Below are 23,362 nucleotides of genomic sequence, written 5' to 3'. Positions count from 1 at the left end.
CAGGTTGCTTGGTTAACTGTCAGAACAGCTAGTAATACAAAATGACAACATAAATGATTGAGCCTATTTTGAGGCAGTTTCGAACAGGTTGTGGGGCTGGTTACAGCTAAAATAAAATGTCTAATATATAAAACGCTGCATCAGCACAAACAAAACTTTAATCACGACGTAAAGCATAAGAGATTCACTCCCGGCAACGTAAAAAGCACAAGAGATTCACTCATGGTGACGTAAAGCTAAAGGGAATCACTGACGGCGACGTAAAGCCAAAGAGATTCGCTCACGGTGACGTTAAATGGGAGCAAGTTGACGGTAGGTCGCTTATCTAGATCTCTGTGGCAGAATCCACCCCCCATATATGGCAGATTCCACCCCCCATATATGGCAGATTCCACCCCACCATACACTCACGGCGGCGTAGAAAATGTTGACCACGTCTATAACGCCGTCGCTACACCGCCGAGTAAGTCTTTACTTGTACACCGGCGCCTACATGACATCTTAAAACTCATAAAATTGCATAGAGAAACAGACGTTAGGGTAGGCGTTCACTAGCTTGTTTATCCATATTAGTAGCTAGCATCTCCGTATGAGGGGTGATTCGTGCATTTAATAGGCCTAGGGTAGCGGTCTCAGTGTCTATGGTCGTGTATAACGTCTGAATGTTTTAACTTCTCATCTATGCTTTGCCAACAAGTAATGAATCGCATCTTGGTTGTTAGCTCTAGCATTGCTGTGAGCTAACTTTGTTAAAGAGAAAAACTAAATAATAGAATTTCTTCATATACATTTCGTTATACTATGTAGGTTTTGTATTTAGGCATAGTTGCAGAGTAAGTTTGACTATGTGTTATAAAGTGATTACCGTTATAAGTGATTACAGTGATTTCAAAGTAATCATTGGATTTATTTGTGATCATGTGTTGCTTGCACACATGTACAAGTTTACATTTCCTAATTCATTTGTATTTCAAGAGTTTGGCTATTTCAGTAAGGCAATTACCTATTCATATACCTCAAAATCAAACAAAATATTATGTTCCCTTTGTTTTCACAATAGCAAGCCAGGTGTCTCCAACTCTGCTGCTGAAGATACTATCTTGGTTGTTTTTACTCCAACCCAAATTTAGCTCACTTTCAAATAATTCAAAAGTCAGTGAAGGCTGCATATGCATGGGGTTGGAATGAAAACGACCAGGACAGTATCACTGGAACAGGGTTGGAGCAGGGCTGTATTACATACAATCTTTCACTTGTGTTGTGTGGGTCTTGACATAGACTTGTAATGTGCATTTAAAAAAATAAAATAAATGCTAATAGTGTCATGAAATTGCAAAATCAGGTGCTCTAGAAATGTCAGTACATCATGAGTGGATATCTTTTTGCTTGCTCTGGCAATTTTCGTTTCATACTACTGTCTGAAATGTTGAATGATATAAACTCTAGCATTGTTGTGATGCCTATCACTTGATACATTGCATTAAAATATCACTCGTTCATATACTACACTAGTGTTCCCACACTTTGGTCCTTTAGACCTTCGGTGCAGTCTTTATATCCAGTAATAACAATGTTACAGGCAGGTCAATGTAACCCCCCTGGAAAGGAATGAAAATCCTGGGATCCATTGACCCTGACCCCCCCCAATATACATTACAAACCACCTGCGTGAAGTTGGCCCCCCCATCAACGCAAAACGTCGTCAAACTATGCTCGTTCGTTTGTGCTCCGTTTGTGCTGTAAAAAGTTTCGTTTGTGCTGCTTCCGTTTTTTAGATATTAAAATAATATTTTTAGGTCAATCTGAGGTCAACCAGCCCCCCCACATTCTCCAAATTCACCCAAAATAGTCTCGATCGTTTGTGCTTCGTTTGTGCTGGTTTGTGCCGGTAAAAGTTTTGTTTGTGCTGCGTTGGTTTTTAAAATATTCGACATTGAATTATAGACGATGACGTCACCAGCCCCCCCACATTCTCCAAATTCACCCAAAATAGTCTCGATCGTTTGTGCTTTGTTTGTGCTGGTTTGTGCCGGTAAAAGTTTCGTTTGTGCCGCGTTGGGTTTTAAAATATCAGAAATGTAATCAAATTAATATTTAGGCCTATAGGCTACAAACAAGGCTCACTGAATATAATAGATTTGAGGTCCCAGGTCTACATATTGTTAACATTGATAGCTGATTATCAGAAGTAGAGAAAAAGACTGAACCTGGCATGGAAGACTTCACATCTTGGCATTACTGGGAATGCTACTATTAATACTTCAGTTAGACCAGAATTAAGGCATTTACATTTAAAACTTCACATTGCCCTTTGAAGTGATTGTACATACAAAATAATTTACTTCTGTTAAGAAAGGTTTTATGATTTAATTGAGGCTAAAAACAATTATGCATCCAGTACAGTATAGCACACAATTTTAACAAGATAGACTATAAATAAGCTACAGATTTATTATGAGCTTTGCTGTTTAAAGAGCATATTGTGCATCCTTTTTGATTGTGTGATACTGCTTGGAATGTGAAATTCAGACAGTTTTAAGTAGTTTAGTGCGCCTGAATGCCTATAATACGTATAGAGGTCTGAATGTCGGGGTTCTAATATATTTCATGCAGTCTAAGTCCATGGACCTTAAGTTAACTATTGCAATTCCAAAATATTCGCTGTGGTTATGCAGGCATCTGGGCACGAGGCAATAAAAAAGAAATTTCACACATACATGAATATATTAGTATTAGCAACTATTTCTTTACAGGTGCGAAAACCCAAGTAAGACTTTCTCACAGTCATAACCCTCAATAAACTTTAGGTTATCTACCTGTGACCCCGCATACCTTACTGTTTTTTTAGGTGATTGGTGAATAGGTCTCTAATATCTGCGATCGACAACAGAAAGCAACGTTGTGTTAATGATCATTCGCCTATCATTCAAAACAATTACAGCAGTTGCCTATCGCCTCAATTCAAGTCCCAACACAAATAAAGCCGTCAAGATCATTTGACAGTGTAGCAACCAATACAGATTTTTCAATAGAAATAATGAGAATTAAACACACAAAAAGAAAAGATTCAACAACTTTTTCCATTTGTAAATTTCGAACTGAAAAACGCCTTGCTCAGTCCCATGAGTGCATGTCTTTCCTAGTAGGTTTTATGACAGAAAGTAGAGCAATCTAGCGTAAGATTTTTATTACTATTGTGCAGCGCAGTCAATAGCAGGTGCGTCAATTATTTTATTCAACAGCTGCACAATTACTATGTTGTTTAAACGACACGTAACACGTTATAGAGACGCGTTCATGTTAAGATTTTTAATGATCAATTCACTCGTAAAACGGAAACGTGAAGTGTTCATCTCGTCTGTAGGCCATTTACGTGTTGTCTTAACGTTGGCGTGTCGTGTTCATGTCATGTGGGTGTTGTGGACATGTCGTCTGTAAGAAAAACGTGTCTCAATTGATGGACTGTGTTAATTTAAGATGTCATTTTAAGGCGCTGTTCAGACGTTAAGTGACTTGGTGAGTCATATCAGTAGTTTCCCTAGGCCTATTAAATGCACAAATCATCCCTCATATCTCTGTGTATTTGGCAGACTCCACCCCCCATACGGCTCAACATCCCGTTCAACGTCACTCGTCGCTTCTCCGTCCTGCTAAACATCTACTCAAGGGCTCCCCCTAGCGAGGAGGTCCATGTGACCGTGCTGGACGTCCACATCGCTCAGAGGGATGTAGCTGCCTCGTAGTTTATACGTAAGCCATTCAACATCCCCCCACAATTGTTATGTAACACCACCCCAAATTCTCCTCAAGACATGTGGTGTAGCTCTGTTGCTCTCTTCTCAATTTCACTGTCTAGGTCTACCAAATTACACCTTGCCTCATACTAATTTCCTGCTGTTGCAAACCACCTCCCGAAATGTATCTTCCTCCAACCATTTTCATTAAACATTCGTGTCCGCATCTTAGCTTGTCGCTATCTAGCAACTACTGACAACAATGAAAAGATGACACACAGCAAGACATCAACATCTGTAGCTAACTAACATAACATAAAACGTAAAAATGTAAGGGAACACTTCAATCATACATTGGGTCTCGATGAACAAAATACACTGCTCAAAACATTAAGGGAACACTTAAATCAAACACCATATCACGATGAAGGAAATATATAAAAGGGATAGTTCATCTAAAAATCATATTTATCCAAAAACTCACTTACCAAAAGTTAGTCCGGTATGGACATAGTAACTTTTTCCAACCATCCATTATTGAGCTCTGTCCCCGGCTGTAATTAGTATTCTTAGCATTGTCAAAATTCATGAATGAAAACTGTTCCTCCCACTACAACAAAGCTGCATTACAAGTGGAAAACTACTCCGAAACACTTCAGACTACATTTAATAATCTGTCGCAGTAGCATAGATTTTTTTGAAACTGTATAGTGACCAAACAACTGGAGGAATTTAGTCAATCCAAACCAGCACTATCAAACTGTCAGGCTTCGAGTGAAAGGAGGAGCAGGAGAACGAAGCGGTACGTATTTGTTGTGTTTTTTAATTAGTAGCGACAACGGCGAAGCTTAACAATGCTCTTTGCAAAGTGAGACAATAACACACAAAGACAGGGGAAGCAGAGGGAACATATATACTGGGGGGAATGATGACGATGAGAACCAGGTGCGCTAAACAAGACACAGGTGAAATGCATAATGAGATGGGTGGTGGTATCAGAAGGCCGGTGACGTTGACCGCTGGAGCCCGCCTGCTGCAGGGGGAGGAGAGGCAGCAGAGGGCGCAGTTGTTACACAAACTGTTTCCTACAGCCATTCACACAGCTTGTGTGCTTCGGCAATGACGTAATCGGGGTGAGAGTGAACTTTATCCTCCAGAAGCTACGCGAGGTGAGAGTTTCTCTAGCTGGTGGAGTTCAGTTTTATTTCTGTTATTGTGGAAAATGCCGCAATCATGTTTTGTTGGCAAAGAAAGGATTCAAAAGACCTGGGAGACGAGACTTGGTGTTTCACTCATTGCCATATCTTAATCCAGACATGTAACACTTCATTCTACCATTGACATACAATTTTGTTAGATATACAGCTATATTGACTCTTGTAAAAGCTACTTAAGTGGTTAAATAAAAATTAAATCATACACATTTGTTTTCTACCATTATCTGATTAGCTTTGTTCACATAAATTTAATTGAAACGTTTAACTTTGGGCTAAAGCCTCCCAGTCAACGTTTGTGCACCAAAAACAATGGACCAGACGGTAGGTTTACATTCAAGGTGTTTAGTTCCAATACACATGATTGAATGAATAGAAATTAGACACTTTTTGTATGTTGCTCATCATACTATAGAAAAAGCATAATCTATAGTTTGATGTACAACAGGCCTAAACAGTGCATTTTGGATGTACAATCACATTATGATACTTAGACACATAGTTGGCCAAAATACATTCATCATATAAATGTCTGCCTGATTGGCTAGGTCCAGCAAAGTATAGCAACCTAGATTACTACTTGAACCAAAATAGAAAGATAGCACTTTTGCCGATAAACAGATCGTCTGATCAAAAGGCACTGGGTATAGACTTGACAATACAAAAAACCTACTGTCGACAAGAGACCAAGGCTATTATAGTTTGGCATTTTTATTAGTTTTTATTTTTATTTCGTTTTGACTTTTTGTTTTCAAATTCAGTGTAGTTTTAATTAGTTTTTAAAGTGGGTTTGCTAGTTTAGTTTATTTTAAATTTTTTGAAAAGGCTTAGTTTTAGTTTAGTTTTTATTAGTTTTAGTGTTAGTTTTTGTCTTTTTTTTGTAATATGGGCTATTTGTCAGGGGCAAGATTCAAAAAGGTCAGAAAAAGTATTGTGTAATAATAACTCAACAATAACATCATACAATTTATTATATTAAATATGTTTCACGCCTTCACAAAAAATACACATTTAACACCCTAGAGGCCTACGAAAATCACACCCCATGGAAATTCCTTTAACGTTAACGTTACCTCTTACAAAATTAACACGCCATACCAAAAATCTAACGTTACACATCTTCCAAACAGAATTTTCACGCCCTATTCTAAATTTATACAATAGCCTTCTGCCTACTCATCTGGATTGAAGCAGCAAACATTCAGTGTAAAAGTTAAAATGACATAACATTATTTAATATTTGAATCACAGCTTGTGTTTTGACATCGACAACCCAAGTGCATTTTACCTCAAACTTGCGACCAGTTAACTTTCTTAAGAAGGCGCAATCGCTTCTCGGGTGGACATTAACACACTGACAAAATTATATTCAGAATGTAAAATATTTGTATACCACTTTTTAATGTGTGATTGTGTAAAGGTGTTCACGAGATACCAACCTTTCGCGAACTTTCTTCAACGTCGAACACTCGGAGACGCGGTCTGCACGGACGGGAGGGGTGTGTGTGTGTGTGTGTGTGTGTGTGTGCGTTTATGTGAGTGACAGAGAGACGGAGGGAGAGCAGGGAAAGGAAACACAGCTGAGCGAATACTCTGCGTGTTTTAAATAGCGTTAAAAAAGGAAATACATTGACAAAGACGAAAACTAAGAACATTTACCCTATAATTTTATTTTAGTTAGTTTGTCAAACACACATTACAGTTTTAGTTAGTTATCGTTTTTTTTTGTAATGCCTCGTTTTTATTTCAGTTAACGACAATGTTTTTTCCCACCTTGTTTTCATTTTTTCGTTTGTTTTCGTTAACGATTATAACCTTGCAAGAGACATTCTAAAATGTCCCCAGCAAATTCATTTGAGAGGGATTAGCTAACAACTAGGCATTTGTCTTGCTAGGTTAGACAAACATGCCTTATAGTTTAATTTTTATTTTAAGCATAAGATTATAAATCACTTTTAATTGCTTCGTGTATGGAATATGCTATCCAAATAAATAGCCTTATACACTTGTTTGCTAATGTTAGGTAGCTACTTACTATTTTGAGCGCTGGCCATTGGGTCCCTCTGTCTTAGAACGGCTTTTCCAGTGAATTTTTGGAATGTAAAAAAAATTCTCCAGCACCCAGGTGTTATGAGGGGGGAGATTTTTTTTTTTTACAACTCGTTCAACTTCAGGGACTGGGTCATTCATTGTCTCCAGCATTGGAATTTTCTGCTTGCAGTGCAGCTTTGCTCTAGTGGGATGAACAGTATCCATTCATGAATTTGAAGCCAGGGACAGAGCTGAATAATGGATGTTTGAAAAAAATGACAATGTCCATTCTGGACTAACCTTTGGTAAGTTCATCTTTGGATAAATATGATTTTGAAACAAACTCTTTCTTTAAAGATCAAATCTTTACTGTACATTGTGTAATTCATTGAGAACAAAATGACATAACTACGGTCAACCAAAATCACCAACTGATTGAGGGCTGAATTAAAACGTACTCCAAAAATCTAAGTAAACAATTGAAGTTTTTCCAACTTGCGTGAATTTCTTCACAACTCATAATGTGACTCAGTAGTGTGTATGGCCCCCACGTGCCTGTATACACACCTGACAACTTCTGGGCACTTATTACATCTAAAAGGGGTGTGGTAAGATACTGCCCAGCTGTCTCATGTCAACAATACATAGGTTTCACCCAAGAGGTGGGCTGTCCCCCCACCTTATCCTTCCTGCCCTAGGTGTTTACTGTCAAGGGGGTAGGGGAACATCGTAAAAGACAGTCAGCCAAATTCCTGAAGAACAAAGGACAGATACCCTTATTGGTTTGGGCAGATTAAAAGATGATCAGAGTTCACAATGATTCGCTGACATTATTCATGTCACAAACAAAAACCAAAGTAACATACAAGGTACTAGAAAAGCAGACATTTCTCAAATGTAGATTAGATCAAGAATTTCCATAACAGGAGTCGGATGCATCGATAAATAACATCCCAGAGGATCTCAATTGGATTCAGGTCTGCGGAACGTGAGGGCCAGTCAATGGCACCAGTGCCTACGTCATCCAGGAACTGCCTAAACACTCTGGCCACATGAGGCTGGGTATTGTTCTGCACCAGGAGGAACCCAGGGCCCACTACTCCAGCGTAAGGTCGGATGATGGGTCTGACGATTTCATCCCGTTACCAAACAGCAGTCAGGGTACCGTTGGTTAGCACATGGAGGTCTGTGCGACCCTCCAAGTATATGCCTGCCCAGACCATCAGTGGTGTTCTCTGGCGATTGCCAATCAAGCTGCACGGTGCAGGACGTTGGGCCCTCATTCCACCCTCATGAAATCTGTTTCTGACAGTTTTGTCAGAAACATCCACACCAGTAGCCTCCTTGAAACTCTAAGTCGTTCTATTACAGTGAGGTGTGTGCATTGTAGTCACAAGATATTTCTGTCTTGCTTTCTCATTTATTTTGCAAGGCAGCATCTCTCCAGAAAACCCTTAAAGCTACAGGGTAGCAACTATCTGTGAGAGTGTGTTAGTTATTTACTGGGCTAAGCTCATAACCTGGTCAGTCCATAGGGCATTTTCCTTTCAAGGCCATGGAAAGGAATTGTCTAAACCAGTATATATCAGCTTAACCTACAATTAAGCTGATATATACAGTAGGTTTTCTCAGCTTTTCTGTTTGCTGCCCACTACTGTGACCTACTGTAAATGAGACACACACAAATTCTAAAGTATTACTACTATGGCCCCAGTGTTTGTAATATCTGACTTTGATTTCCAGGGTGTTCCAGGAGTTTTAGGAAGACAATTGCCTCAGGGCCCACCAGGGTTCCCAGGCCCACCGGGTCCTGTTGGAGAGAAGGGACCTCGAGGATATGAGGGCTTCCCCGGTGTAGCTGGACCAAAGGGCGACATGGTAAATTAAATGAGTGATTCTTACTTTTCACCAGACAAATAGACCTAATCAAAGAAGATTCTTGAAGTGTTGTACTTGAACCGTAATTGTATACCCAGAAAAATCTCTCTCCATCACACACTTTATGTATTATAATAACTAACGGACAAATAAAAAAATAGTTTGTAACAAGTTTTTGACATCTGCTGTAGGTTCTGTCTGGTAACTTGTTTCTGATGTTTCAGGGTGTTGATGGCGTACTGGGATATCCTGGACTAGATGGGGTCCCAGTAAGTGTGTTCACAGATTTGTTTCATTTATTTAACTAGCCAGTTTCCCTAAACTATTTTAAGGCTGAAATGCTCTTGGGAAATCACATATACATGTGCTGGTCATAAAATTTGAATATCATCAGAAAGTTGATTTATTTCAGTAATTCCGTTCAAAAAGTGAAACTTGTATAATGTATACATTCATTCCACACAGACTGATATATTTCAAGTGTTTATTTCTTTGAATTTTGATGATTATAACTGACAACTAATGAAAACTCCAGTATCTCAGAAAATGTGAATATTGTGAAAAGGTTCAATATTGAAGACACCTGGTGCCACACTCTAAACAGCTAATTAACTCAAAACATCTGCAAAAGCCTTTAAATGGTCTCTCAATCTAGTTCTGTAGGCTGCACAATCATGGGGAAGACTGCTGACTTGACAGCTGTCCAAAAGACGACCATTGACACCTTGCACAAGGAGGGCAAGACACAAAAGGTCATTGCTAAAGAGGCTGGCTTTTCACAGAGCTCTGTGTCCAAGCACATTAATAGAGAGGTGAAGGGAAGGAAAAGATGTGGTAGAAAATAGTGTACAAGCAATAGTGATAACTGCACCCTGGAGAGGATTGTGAAACAAAACCCATTCAAAAATGTGGGGGAGATTCACAAAGAGTGGACTGCAGCTGGAGTCAGTGCTTCAAGAACCACCACGCACAGACGTATGCAAGACATGGGTTTCAGCTGTCGCATTCCTTGTGTCAAGCCACTCTTGAACAAGCCACGGCGTCAGAAGCGTCTCGCCTGGGCTAAAGACAAAAAGGACTGGACTGCTGCTGAGTGGTCCAAAGTTATGTTCTCTGATGAAAGTACATTTTGCATTTCCTTTGGAAATCAAGGTCCCAGAGTCTGGAGGAAAAGAGGAGAGGCACAGAATCCACGTTGCTTGAGGTCCAGTGTAAAGTTTCCACAGTCCGTGATGGTTTGGGGTTCACTGTGTTTTCTGAGGTCCAAGGTCAATGCAGCCGTCTACCAGGAAGTTTTAGAGCACTTCATGCTTCCTGCTGCTGACCAACTTTATGGAGATGCAGATTTCATTTTCCAACAGGACTTGGCACCTGCACACAGTGCCAAAGCTACCAGTACCTGGTTTAAGGACCATGGTATCCCTGTTCTTAATTGGCCAGCAAACTCGCCTGACCTTAATCCTATAGAAAATCTATGGGGTATTGTGAAGAGGAAGATGCGATACGCCAGACCCAACAATGCAGAAGAGCTGAAGGCCACTATCAGAGCAACCTGGGCTCTCATAACACCTGAGCAGTGCCACAGACTGATCGACTCCATGCCACGCCGCATTGCTGCAGTATTTCAGGCAAAAGGAGGCCCAACTAAGTATTGAGTGCTGTACATGCTCATACTTTTCAGTTGGCCAACATAAAAAAAAAATTGTATTGGTCTTAAGTAATATTCAAATTTTCAGAGATCATGAATTTGGGATTTTCATTAGTTGTCAGTTATAATCATCACAATTAAAAGAAATAAACATTTGAAATATATCAGTCTGTGTGCAATGAATGAATATAGTATACAAGTTTCACTTTTTGAATGGAATTACTGACATAAATCAACTTTAATTTTTTATATATTTTTTTTAATCTAATTATATGACCAGCACCTGTACAATCCCAGTTCTGAAAATGTTGGGACGCTGTCTATTATGTAAAGAAAAACAGAATGCCATTATGTGCAAATCATTTAAATCCCATTTTCAGTAGAAAATAGTACAAAGACAACATCAAATGTTGAAACTGAGAAATGAAAGATATATGCCCACAATGAATTTCATGCCAGCAACTCATTTCAAAACAGCAATAATTAGTTTCGTATCTCCATGTCTGAGTGGAGCATCGCCTATAGGGGCTTTGCTCCCATTGGTTTAACCTATGAACCCTGTGGGCGACGCGCCACTCAAAGAACTGGAGTTAGGAAAGTCACTTGTTCTATTTCGGGAAGCTTTGGGGTTCTTGGGAAACCTGTGATACACAAAGAAATGGGGCGCAGGCCGCAACATGGCCTTGCATTACACATACAGGTGTATGGAGCCAAATTGAGCTCAAATGTATTAACTGTAAGAAAAGAAAAACATAACTGAAATATTTCATAGTATGAAAAAACTAAATTCAATCGTATGAAAAACATTCAAGAGTGTATGCTAAAATAATTAAATGGATTTTTTTGTCCAATCTTAAAATGTCTTTGTTACAAAAAAAATATCCACATTCACTTCTTACAATTACAATTTCTTCCCACCTTCATTCGAATCATGTTTTCTCAAAACCAAGTATTATTCCCAGGTTGCATCAACGCCACTGTTGCCATGGTCACAGACACACATATTAATGTTTAACATTTTCAAGTGACTAAAGTTAGACGGGCTAATTACCATTTCTTCTAAGCCTAATGGTTTGGAAACATCACAGCCACTCCAATGATATACAATTTTTTACTGTATATTAAATTAACATCAATAGTTACATTAGACTGTGCACTGATAGGCCTGACGAGCCTTGAGTTTGCTGTGTTTTATATGCTCCTGTCACCTGGTCACCATTTTTCCGGGGGGAGATTAAGTTGGGGTAAATAGTACCTGCAGAACACGTTAAACTTTCATCAATATCTGTGTCTGGACCATGGCAACAGTGACGTTGATGCAACCTGGGAATAACAGTTTATTATTCTGTTTAAATGTACACATTTAGCCTACAATTCTTAAACTTCTCTCCACATGTTGCATTGAGAAAGCAGTGCATGGAAAGGCTATCATTTTCACCTTATAATGGTGTGATTCATGGCTAATCAGGTGCGAGAATTCAATGCCCAGATTAAGCCCCGCCTCCACGCCAATAGAGGCTCAAAACCTGATTCGAATGAAGGTGGGAAGAAATTGTAATCGTAAAAAGCAGCAATTGTGGAAAAAACTTGTTTGAACAAAGAGATTTTAAGATTGGATGCAAAAATAAATGTTTCCATGCTTGAATATATTTTTAAGTTAGTTTTTTACTATGAAATATTTCAGTTATGTTTGTCTTTTCTTACAGTCAATACTTTTGATCTCAATTTGGCTCCATACAGGTGTATCTAAAAAAAATATATATTGTGGAAAAGTGACACTGTGATATAGATTGTCAGGTAGTTAAGCTTCTACCAGAAGTAGATGGACTGAGATTAGCTTGGTAAACATCATGTATAAATAATCAAATAAAATTGCTCTGTACAGAAAAAAATATAAAACTGCAATTGTACATAAACACTAGACATTGTACTACTTACTGACAATGCTATGAACCAGATGTCGACTGATTTATTAATTTATTTATTCAGAAGAAGTAAAACAACTGTTCTTATTGCTTTCAATAAGTACTTTTTGACTTTAGGTCACATGACAGGACAAGGGAAATCTCCTGAGGTAGAGAACCTGCTATTTAAAGCAACAGACACACACCTAAAATTCTTTACAACATAACGTCCACAAATGCAACAGAACAACAAGTGTCTTCTGGACAACTATCAAGTCAGCAGTCTTCCCATGATTGTGGTTGTGTGTATTGAACCAGAATGAGAGATTGACGACACAGGGAGTTAATTAGCTGATTAGAGCTCTTCTCAGGTCGACATTTCTGTATTGTAAATCTTTTATTCTAATATTATAAAAGAGTCGTAATCATCAAGATTGAAACAAAAAAAGGCTTGAAATATTTCACTTTATGTTTAATAAATATAGAATATATGAAGGTGTCACTTTGTGATTTTAATTACGGAAGAAAATGAACTTTTCGATGATATATATTTTTTTTGAGATGCACCTGTACTGTGCCAATGTGCACACAGGACACAATCGATGCAGTCTCTCCTCCCTCATGCCTGCATGGGGAGGAGGAGAGAATGCCCACAACACCATTTCACCAAAACAACAGTTTGATCACCTTAGACAGGGAAGCAGGGTTAGGGGGCAACATAGCTCTGCTGCCATCGTCGTTGATGGTGAGACAGCCAGGCTGCGTCAACCGCGCACAGAGATTACTGACCCGCTTAGCGGATGTCAGAGCCAACAACAGCACTGTTCTCAGAGACAGCATCCTCAACGAGATCTGATCTGTGGGCGTCACACAACGCCTCAAGAATCAAAGCCAAATCCCACTGTGGCAAAGTCCGCAAAGCCACCGGTCGGAGTCGACGGGACCCAGATAAAAAACTTTTCACCAAAGGATTATTAAAGACAGACACTCCATTGACACCCTCCATAGACAGACACTTCATGACACCCCGATATCGTACATGTGTACACCTTGTGCCGGGTGACCTCAGATTATCAAGTAGAGATTGCAGGAACGACAGGACACTGCCGACGTCACACCAAAGGGGGTCAACCCCGGTGCCCTAGCACCAGTGCGTAAAGATTCTCAACCGGCCCATATAGTTAGCGAACATGGATGCTGACATCGCACTCTGAATGTTTGCACTGACGTCCTCGGTCAATCTCCGCTGGAGTAACCTGGCCCTCTCATGTGCCATGCCCGTAATGGCTGGCCTAACACAGGAAATGCCCTGATCAGGCCATTCACCTGCGCCAATGCCCCGTGTCGGTAAGGAATCGACCATGGCATCCCCACCACCATCTGCGCCGGTGAATGGCACCATCTCTCGGCCATGGGGGTCCTGTCCTGTGCGTGCAGAGAAAACCACAGAGGGCAGTGTATGTCCTTGCGGGACGCAAACAGATCAATCTCGGCTCTCCCAAAATGTCTCCAAATCTCGACGACAATGTCAGGATGAAGATGCCACTCATCGTCTTGGGGACCTGTTAAGGAAATTTCATTGATAAGAACTCTTAATGGAAGTAAGTACAGAGACAAAATAATCTTGGCACAATTAGTGGTTTAATTTACCTGCAAGGAGAGACGTGTCAAAAGCTTGCAGAACTAATCTGTGAGGAATCTCTGAGGAAAACACAACAGTCAGTATTTATTAGTTAAAAGGGGTGTGGCAAGATACTGCCCAGCTGTCTCATGTCAACTATACATATGTTTTACCCAAAGGGTGGGCTGTCCCCCCACCTTATCCCAAGGAACTAAGGACACTGCTTATACCTTCTCTAAAGACAACATTTGTGCCTTATCCATCCTGCCTCCACTTATGTCTTCCTCCATCCTATCATAAATATTCAAGGACCCGCAGAGTCACCGCCCTCATCGACACAGGTTAATGGAGACCCAGAAACACCACCAGTTGACTGGGCTGAGGAGCGCTATTCTTCCAGTGCACAGCAAAACCCAAACGAGTGAGCTGAGCCACCAACCAGAATGTGTCAACATGGTCCTGCTCCGCCGATTGCGTCAACACTAGTCGGTCATTCTAGTTTGCCAAAACCCTGCCCCCCAGTGCGTAACTGAACGGCACTCTTGTATATTCGTAAGCCTTGCCCTGGAATGCAAAACGCAGGAAACTCCTGTGACAAGGCAGAAACGGGACATGAAAGTAAGCATCCTTGAGATCGATGCTGATGCATAAATCCCTGGAGTGCAAAATGTCTTCATAAACAGCCTTTTGGACATGCGTCTGTTCAAAACCCACAGATACAAAATCAACCTCATTCCCCCTGTCTTTTTGGGCACAAGGAAGTAATGGGAGTAAAGCCCCTTCTCCCTCTGCTCCAATGGGACCAGTGTCACCACCTTTTTCCAAGGAGATCCACATTCTCCCCCTAGAGGGCAGCGACCTTCACTGGGGATGCCATCACCGTCTCCACTATTCCTGAGAACGGTGGAGGCGGGCAGCGAAATTGCTATGCGTAACCCTTCCTCAGTTTTACGTCTAACCACTAATTGTACACCTCCGCAACCCCAACTTCCATGGGGGGTTGCGGGTTGCGCAACCCCTGACAGAGGTTGCCAACCCAAAAGGAAGAGGAAGATGCACACACAATCTGGGCCAAACCAGTTGTCTCCCCTTCGGTTACGTCAGGGTTAGGGTGCAGGTAGGAGTGGTCCCAGCTGGAGACGCTCCTCGTGGTCCTTCTTCTGCCACACTAACGTTTCTGTTATTGTCACACCAAGTAGTGCATCCTCCACTAAAGGTGCATTCAGGAAGGGGACCTTATCAGGCTCCTTCAGGGAGGTGAGGGCTTACCACATGTGCCGGACCTGCATCACCGATGTCGCCATCACCTGGCCCGCCGACAGGGAGTTGACCTGCGTCAGTTTCACAATAGCGACCTCGCGGATCTCAACCAGAGTCAGGGAGGTGCAGCCCTCCCTCAATCCCACCACAGCCCTTGCTAGCAGCCCAACATTGTGGCAGGCCACCAGCAACTGCACAGAGAGCGGGTACTGCTTCTCCGCGAGGCTGGCAGAGACTGTCCTTGACAGACGGTGCACCAGGGGGGCTTGTCACTCCATGTGTTAAGCTCCGGAGCATGAGACATGGCCAGGGTGCCGTCCAGCGGAGGGTTGCCCTTACACCACTTCTCCAACCTCCCCTCCACTTTAGTGAAGGCGCACCTCTCCTACTTGGAGTGCGCCTCCTCATCCCCTGAGGATGAATAAAGGTTCAATTTGAGTATTCAGACTTTTCTCCTTAATTTGTGGTAATTTCCACAACAGATTTCCAAAGTTTTGGGGCATTGAATGCTCGGTCGTCCATATTGTACAGACTTGTTTAAGGACTGTAAGAAGTCTTTTGATGAAGGAATGGATACAGCGAAAGAGGAGGTCTGAAATATATGACAGATTTAGTCCTTGAAATTGAGGAGCAGGAGCTTGAATTTAATTCGGAATTTGACCGGAAGCCATTGAAGATGGTACATGTCGGGGTAATGTGTTCCCAATGTTTGGTGTTTTGAGGACCCTAGCAACAGACTTCTGGACATATTGGAGCTGTGGACTAATAAAGACTGGAAGTAAGAAATCTGAAATCATCGATTTATCGCGCAGGGATATTGTGCGCTGTCAATTAGGAGGAAGGGTAATTCATCAGTGTGGGACATCAACTGAGGAATTATCTCTCTATTGTGCAATTGTGCTGTACTCTGCTGGCAATACTCGGCCCTCATTCAGGGTGGTTGAGGTAGGTGGGTGTCCCTTTGGTTGATGCCTGGCTGCCATGCCTGGCTGTCTGGGGCATTCCCCGAGTAGGGCCACAGTGTCGCCGGACCCCCCCTGTCTAAGTCCCAAGGTCTTACGCTGCTATACTTTTGTGCTGGGGGATTGGGTCAGTTCTCCTTCCCCACTAAGTTCTCCTTCTCCACTATAAATCGTTGTTGATATGAGGAATGCATTTTCTGGGTTTTCCCAGTCTCCTCCTGTTTTAAACTTTAGGAAGACATGAGATCCTGGTCCACACCTGCGGAGTACCTGGTTTGGTGGGCCCGTTCCTGTCCCTGTCCTTGTCCATCTGGTCATACTTCTGACCTAGTCTAAATTTAAATAGACTCGGGATTTAGCCCACATGCATTTATAAATTATTCCAAATGGACTCTTAATATCTCACCCGGCACAGCCAGAAGAGGACTGGTCACCTCTCTGAGCCTGGGTCCTCTCTAGGTTTCTTCCTAAATTTCGGCCTTCTTAGGAAGTTTTTCCTAGCCACTGAAATTCCACACTACTGTTTGCTCCTTGGGGTTTAAGGCCAGGTGTTTCTGTAAAAGCACTTTGTGACAACTGCTGTTGATTGATTTGAACTGTCAAAATGGAGGAGTAAACGTGACAGTGTGGGGCTCTTTTACTGGATCAAGCGTTGGTGACTTGTATTGAGTGAGTGGCACCCTGAAGCAATAGGTCTACCAAAGCATTTCGCAGCGCTATTGCAATACCCTCTGCTATTGCTACTAGGTGCATCTAGTTTATGAACGGGGGTTCATCCTAATGCAAGATAATGACCCAAAACACACCTTTGTGCTATGACAGAACATCACAGAACGTGTATGGGCTTTGTAGGTTTCAAATGGCCAGAACAGTCTCCAGACAGCCATCAAGCTGATTTGGGATGTACTGGGCAGAATGGTGAAAGCAAAGCAAAGGGTGAAAAGTGCAACACATTTGTAGGAACATCTGCAACAGTGTTGGGAAGAACTTTCTGAATAATTCTTGATTTCCATTGAAGAAAGAATGCCACAAGTGTGTTCAGTTGTTATGTCTGCAAAAATGTAGATTCCATTTTGTTTAACAAAACAATTACATTATTTATTTTTGGTCTCGAATTGTTATTTGTTCTGTGCTTTAATTTCAGAGTACAGTAAGACATTATATTGTATGAATTTCAATAAAAACATGGAAATATTGAGCTGTTGTAAAACTTTTGACTGGTAGTGTAGCTCTGTAGTTGGGTGTCAACTGCCATTTCCCGGATTTTGAATTATCACAAAGGTTTGGAGATGGTCCAGGTAGTTGTTCATGTTATCCTGGTCCAAATCTTGTTTCTTTAGGGTGGGAGTGACCGCAGCCATTTTTAAAGAGGGAGTAACAGTTCATGTCAGTAAGGAAGAATTTACTATGTCCATAATTATAGAGCACAGAGAAAGGCATGCATGACTTCAATAAAGAGATAGGATTTGGGTCAAGAGATCAGGTAGATGTTTTTGATCTACTCTGTGATAAAGGCTCTATCCATCAGACAGAGAAACTTAATTCCAATGCTGGGGCAGATGGAATAGTAGCAATAACATTAACTGGTAGGAGGGACGGGTTAAGGAGCAGATGTTCATGGATGCGGTCAATTCTTGATAGAAACAAGGCACAGCCTGCCCGCAATAGAAAGTATTGCCATCTCAAGATTTGAACCTGGGGCGCCAACGTGAAAGGCTGTGTTGTTAACCACTAAACCACAGACCAGTACAATTACAGTGGGGAGAACAAGTATTTGATACACTGCCAATTTTGCAGGTTTTCCCACTTACTAAGCATGAAGAAGTCTGTAATTTTTATCATAGGTACTCTTGTGACGGATTCTAAAACAAAAACCCATAAAATCTAATTTTTAAGTAATTAATTTGCATTTTATTGCATGACATAAGTATTTGATACATCAGAAAAGCAGAACTTAATACTTGGTACAGAAACCTTTGTTAGCAATTACAGAGATCATATGTTTCCTGTAGTTCTTGACCAGGTTTGCACACACTGCAGCAGGGATTTTGGCCCACGCCTCCATACAGACCTTCTCCAGATCCTTCAGGTTTCGGGGCAGTCGCTGGGCAATACGGACTTTCAGCTCCCTCCAAATATTTCCTATTGGGTTCAGGTCTGGAAGCTAGGCTACTCCAGGACCTTGAGATGCTTCTTATGGAGCCACTCCTTAGTTGCCCTGGCTGTGTGTTTCGGGTCGTTGTCATGCTGGAAGAACCAGCCACGACCCATATTCAATGCTCTTACTGAGGGAAGGAGGTTGTTGGCCAAGATCTTGTGATACATGGCCCCATCCATCCTCCCCTCAATATGTTGCAGTCGTCCTGTCCTCTTTGCAGAAAAGCATCCCCAAAGAATGATGTTTCCACCTCCATGCTTCACGGTTGGGATGGTGTTCTTGGGGTTGTACTCATCCTTCTTCCTCCAAACACGGCGGGTGGAGTTTAGACCAAAAAGCTCTATTTTTGTCTCATCAGACCACATGACCTTCTCCCATTCCTCCTCTGGATCATCCAGATGGTCATTGGCAAACTTCAGACGGGCCTGGACATGTGTTGGCTTGAGCAGGGGGTTCTTGCATGTACTGCAGGATTTTAATCCATGACGGCGTAGTGTGTTACTAATGTTTTTTTTTTAGACTGTGGTCCCAGCTCTCTTCAGGTCATTGACCAGGTCATGCCGTGTAGTTCTGGGCTGATCCCTCACCTTCCTCATGATCATTGATGCCCCACAAGGTGAGATCTTGTATGGAGCCCCAGACCGAGGGAGATTGACCGCCATCTTGAAATTCTTCCATTTTCTGACGGCGTAGTGTGTTACTAATGGTTTTCTTTGAGACTGTGGTCCCAGCTCTCTTCAGGTCATTGACCAGGTCCTGCCGTGTAGTTCTGGGCTGATCCCTCACCTTCCTCATAATCATTGATGCCCCACAAGGTGAGATCTTGCATGGAGCCCCAGACCGAGGGAGACTGACCGTCATCTTGAACTTCTTCCATTTTCGAATAATTGTGCCAACAGTTGTTGCCTTTTCACCAACCTGTTTGCCTATTGTACTGTAGCCCTTCCCAGCCTTGTGCAGGTCTACAATTTTATCCCTGATGTCCTTATACAGCTCTCTGGTCTTGGCCATTGTGGAGAGGTTGGAGTCTGTTTGATTGAGTGTGTAGACAGGTGTCTTTTATTCAGGTAACAAGTTCAAACAGGTGCAGTTAATACAGGTAATGAGTGGAGAACAGGAGGGCTAACAGGTCTATGAGAGCCAGAATTATTGCTGGTTGGTGGGTGATCAAATACTTATGTCATGCAATAAAATACAATTTCTTTATTTTTAAATCATACTATGTGATTTTCTGGATTTTTGTTTTAGATTCCGTCTCTCACAGTTGAAGTGTACCTATGATAAAAATTACAGACCTCTACATGCATTGTAAGTAGGAAACACTGCCGGTTATCAAATACTTGTTCTCTCCACTGTACCAGCTGTCAGTATAGCCTCTTGTCTATACTGACACGCGATATCTTTATATCCTGATCAAATGCTCTTTTGTCCATGGCCATTTTAATAGTTAATTGGCCATTCGTGAATGACATTGTCTTCCACATGAGAGGCACTGTCTTTAACCACTACACCATGGCATTACACATTTCAGTAGTCGCTAGACTTCACTGAGGTTTGTTTTTTAACTGACTAACATTTCTTATTAAGTTTACCTCTACCAAAAATAGTGTCAATGTATGCCGTTTGCCACTGGCCATTTTAACTGTGTATTGGCCAGTAATAAGCTTTACCGGTGTCTACTAACTTACTGGAATAGCCATAAGAATTGAGCAATACTAGCGAGTCTGCCAAAGCTATTTAATTTCATGGCATAAGAACATATTTTTTTCTTTCATGGCAAAACAACATTCTTTTTTCTTTAATTTGTGAATTTATACAGTAACTATCAATAAAGGCCATGGTAACTATCTTTTTCATCAAGTGAAAAGATGAGAGAATCGTGGAATCTACCATTAATAATTAATTAACGTTGTTGCTCTAAATAGATTCAAACTTTGGCCTTCCACATGAGAGGCACTGTCTTTAACCGCTACACCATGGCATTACATATTTCAGTAGTTGCTAGACTTCATTGAGGTTTGTTTTTTAACTGACTAACGTTTCTTATTAAGTGTACCTCTACCATAGAGTCTATGAACTGTATTTCTTTTGATCGTTTTAACTGCTTGCTAGCTAGAAATAGGCTTACTAGTATCTACTAACTTCTTAGGAATAATCATAAGAATTGAGCAATTGTTAGTGAGACTGAAGATGAAATCCATGCCAGAATCAGTCGCAATATAACCGTATACAGTTTCAGGCGAAAACAGTATACTATACCAACCTCATCAATACTGGCCAAGGAAAACCCAGAAGCCTTTTCTCAATCATCACCGACTGCTCAGGCCCCTGAATTAGAACCCCCCATGGCACCTTAGAGCTCTTCAATACTCCCCTACAAAGGCAAAGTGCAGTAACTACGCAAACACTGAAATTGAGAAAAATGACTTTAAAGTTTTTACACCAGCCAGTCAAACATGTTGTGGGTAGATTATTTGCAATGCATTCATGTAATGCCTTCTTAGGAAGTAAGTTTTTATAGATAAAAACCATGACCTTTGACCATTAAAATGGAGATACTGCACTCTGCCTTTGGATGACCTTAAATAACAAAACACGATTGCAAAGGCTAAGTGCAGTATCTACAAACTAATTATCACTTTGAAGCCTCCTGTTCAAATAATAGGTAATCTAGTATTGGGTAAATTGTCATAAAGAACATCCATAAGTGGCAAACTCATCATGATCCAACCACCTTTTTGAAAAGTCTAAGGCAAAACCATAAATCAGTCTGACTTGTTAAATTGAACCGCGTATGCATTACATGTGCAGTTCATACAGTGGTCCCTGTCTGTGGTTCTAAAATATATAGTTTACCAATTAATTGACGCATGCTAGTTAATCATCATTTTTCATTTGTTCTAGGATTTCATCTCTCGTTTTTTTTTTTTTTTACTTTCTGGTTTATCAGCATTTGTGAACATCTGAACAAACTTCATAGCAGCAAAATCTGGGAATTCCAGAGTTAGGTCTGAAAAAGTTTTTTTTGCGGGGGATGTTGAATTTAAAATGTTTTATCAAACAGTGGCCTAAAGCATCAAACAACTTGGATTTACTAAAAACACATAGTGTGTCTACTTTATTACTCATTTTTTTTTGCTGATTGCAGTTTGCAAGACTGTATGCACAATAGTGAATAAATGCTTTAATATCTTTAAATGTGTGTGTTCTAGGGTCACCCAGGACCAGGAGGTGTTCCTGGTCGGCCAGGTCTTGACGGCTGTAAGGGTTCTAGAGGGGACTCTGGTTTTCCTGGAATTCCTGGTCGGGATGGGCTCGATGGGGCACTGGTGAGTGCAGTGCAGGACTGTTCTCAATGTGGTTCACTATGAGGGGCCATAACGTCTCACTGCTCTTGAGGTAGAAGGGAGATCAAATACAGTACCTTGCATAAGTATTCGTCTCCCTTGACGCTTTTCCTATTTTGTTGCATTACAAACTGTAATTTCAATGGATTTATATTTTGATTCAAATGATGTAATGGACATACACAAAATAGTCCTAATTGATGAAGTGAAATGAAAAACAACTTTTTATTATAAAAATTATAAAATAGAGGAGGAAACGTGATAGTGTGGGGCTCTTTTGCTGGACCAAGAGTCGGCGACATGTATAGAGGGAGTGGCACCCTGAAGCAATACGGCTACCAAAGCATTTTGCAGTGCCATAATTAAACAAAATACCAGGCAAGCCTAGTTCAGCCAGACCGCAATAAAAAGTATTGCCCTCTTCAGATTTAAACCTGGGTCGCCCACGTGAAAGGCTGTGTCGCTAACCACTACACAACAGAGCTCTATGTTTGATGGGTGTCAGTATAGCCTCTTGTGTCTATGAACAAATCCTCTTTTGCCACTGGCCGTTTTAACAGCTAATTGGCCATTTGTGAAGGATATTGATACAGTTAAACTGACGTTTCTTACGAAGTTTACCTCCACCACAAATAGCGTCTATGAACTGTTAGCTTTTGCCACTGGCCGTTTGAACAGCTTATTAGCCAGTAATAGCCTGTACCAGTATCTACTAACTTACTGGAATAGTCATAGGAATTGAGCAATTGCTAGCGAGTCTGCTAAAGCTATTTCATTTCATGGCATAAGAACATACTTTTTCTTTCATTCGTGAATGACATTGATTCAATAACTATCAAGAAAGGTGACAATAACTAACTTTTTCATCAATTGAACCAACGAGAGAATCGTGGAAATAAAATAAATAAATGTTGTTGTTCACAATAGATTCAAACTTGAGCCTTCCATGTGAGAGGCACTTTAACCTTAACGCCACAGCATTACGCCACGACATTACTATTGCTAAAAACAACAGCTTCTCTTCCTGGTGTCCACACAAAATATAAAACTTAATAATATAGAAAATGATATAATATAGAAAATGCATGGAAAATACAATACAAAGACAGAACTAGATGGAATGGGTGAGCAGGCCCTGAAATCATAGTTCTGTAAACACCAAATTATTTATACCCGACAATGTCCTTAGGTTTTCTGTTTAACTTCATGTTCCAATATGCTGTATTGTGTTGTTAACATTTTGTTGATGGCTTCAGGGTTACCCAGGGATCAAAGGAGTACGAGGGGACACCGCCTTTCAGATATTCCAGTATTCCGGTTTGCCTGTAAGTGGCTTTTCACAATGTTTGCCTATCCATTCAGTCAATTTGAATCTGTTAAGCAAATCATTGCTTGATAGGATAATCAGAAAGAAGCAGATAGGATGATGTTAAGAAGAAGGGTACTGATGGAATCAACCAATCAATGAACTAATCCTGATGGGCCTCTACCCCGAGCTGTTCCCTGGGAGCTGTTAAATGCCTCCTCTAACAAGGTCCCAAGGGCAGGCAGGTGTAGGGGCAGGGCTGACAGAGCTGGTAGTTTCTGGAATATTCCCGAAGGTAC

The 23,362-nt window shown here is 41.0% G+C and overlaps 1 protein-coding gene across 5 annotated transcripts in view; it reads left to right on the top strand.

Annotated features, from left to right (window-relative positions):
- Positions 1-23,362, top strand: part of col4a4 (collagen, type IV, alpha 4) — a 295,816-nt gene that overhangs the window by 26,798 nt on the left and 245,656 nt on the right. For 4 of the 5 annotated variants that reach the window (XM_034292008.1, XM_034292010.1, XM_034292005.1 and 1 more), the window contains exons 2-5: positions 8,723-8,857; positions 9,082-9,126; positions 21,623-21,739; positions 23,014-23,082. In XM_034292008.1, coding sequence (XP_034147899.1) covers positions 8,855-8,857; positions 9,082-9,126; positions 21,623-21,739; positions 23,014-23,082 — 234 coding nt within the window. In that variant the 5' untranslated portion in view covers positions 8,723-8,854. Of the gene's footprint in view, positions 1-3,590; positions 3,751-8,722; positions 8,858-9,081; positions 9,127-21,622; positions 21,740-23,013; positions 23,083-23,362 lie in introns of all 5 variants that reach the window. The other variant, XM_020047197.2, reaches the window with a different exon arrangement.

This window comes from Esox lucius, chromosome 1 (genome assembly GCF_011004845.1).
Source record: "Esox lucius isolate fEsoLuc1 chromosome 1, fEsoLuc1.pri, whole genome shotgun sequence".
NCBI classification, from domain to species: domain Eukaryota; kingdom Metazoa; phylum Chordata; class Actinopteri; order Esociformes; family Esocidae; genus Esox; species Esox lucius.
Note: the sequence above shows the minus strand (reverse complement) of the source record. Positions and strands in the feature narration are given on the sequence as shown.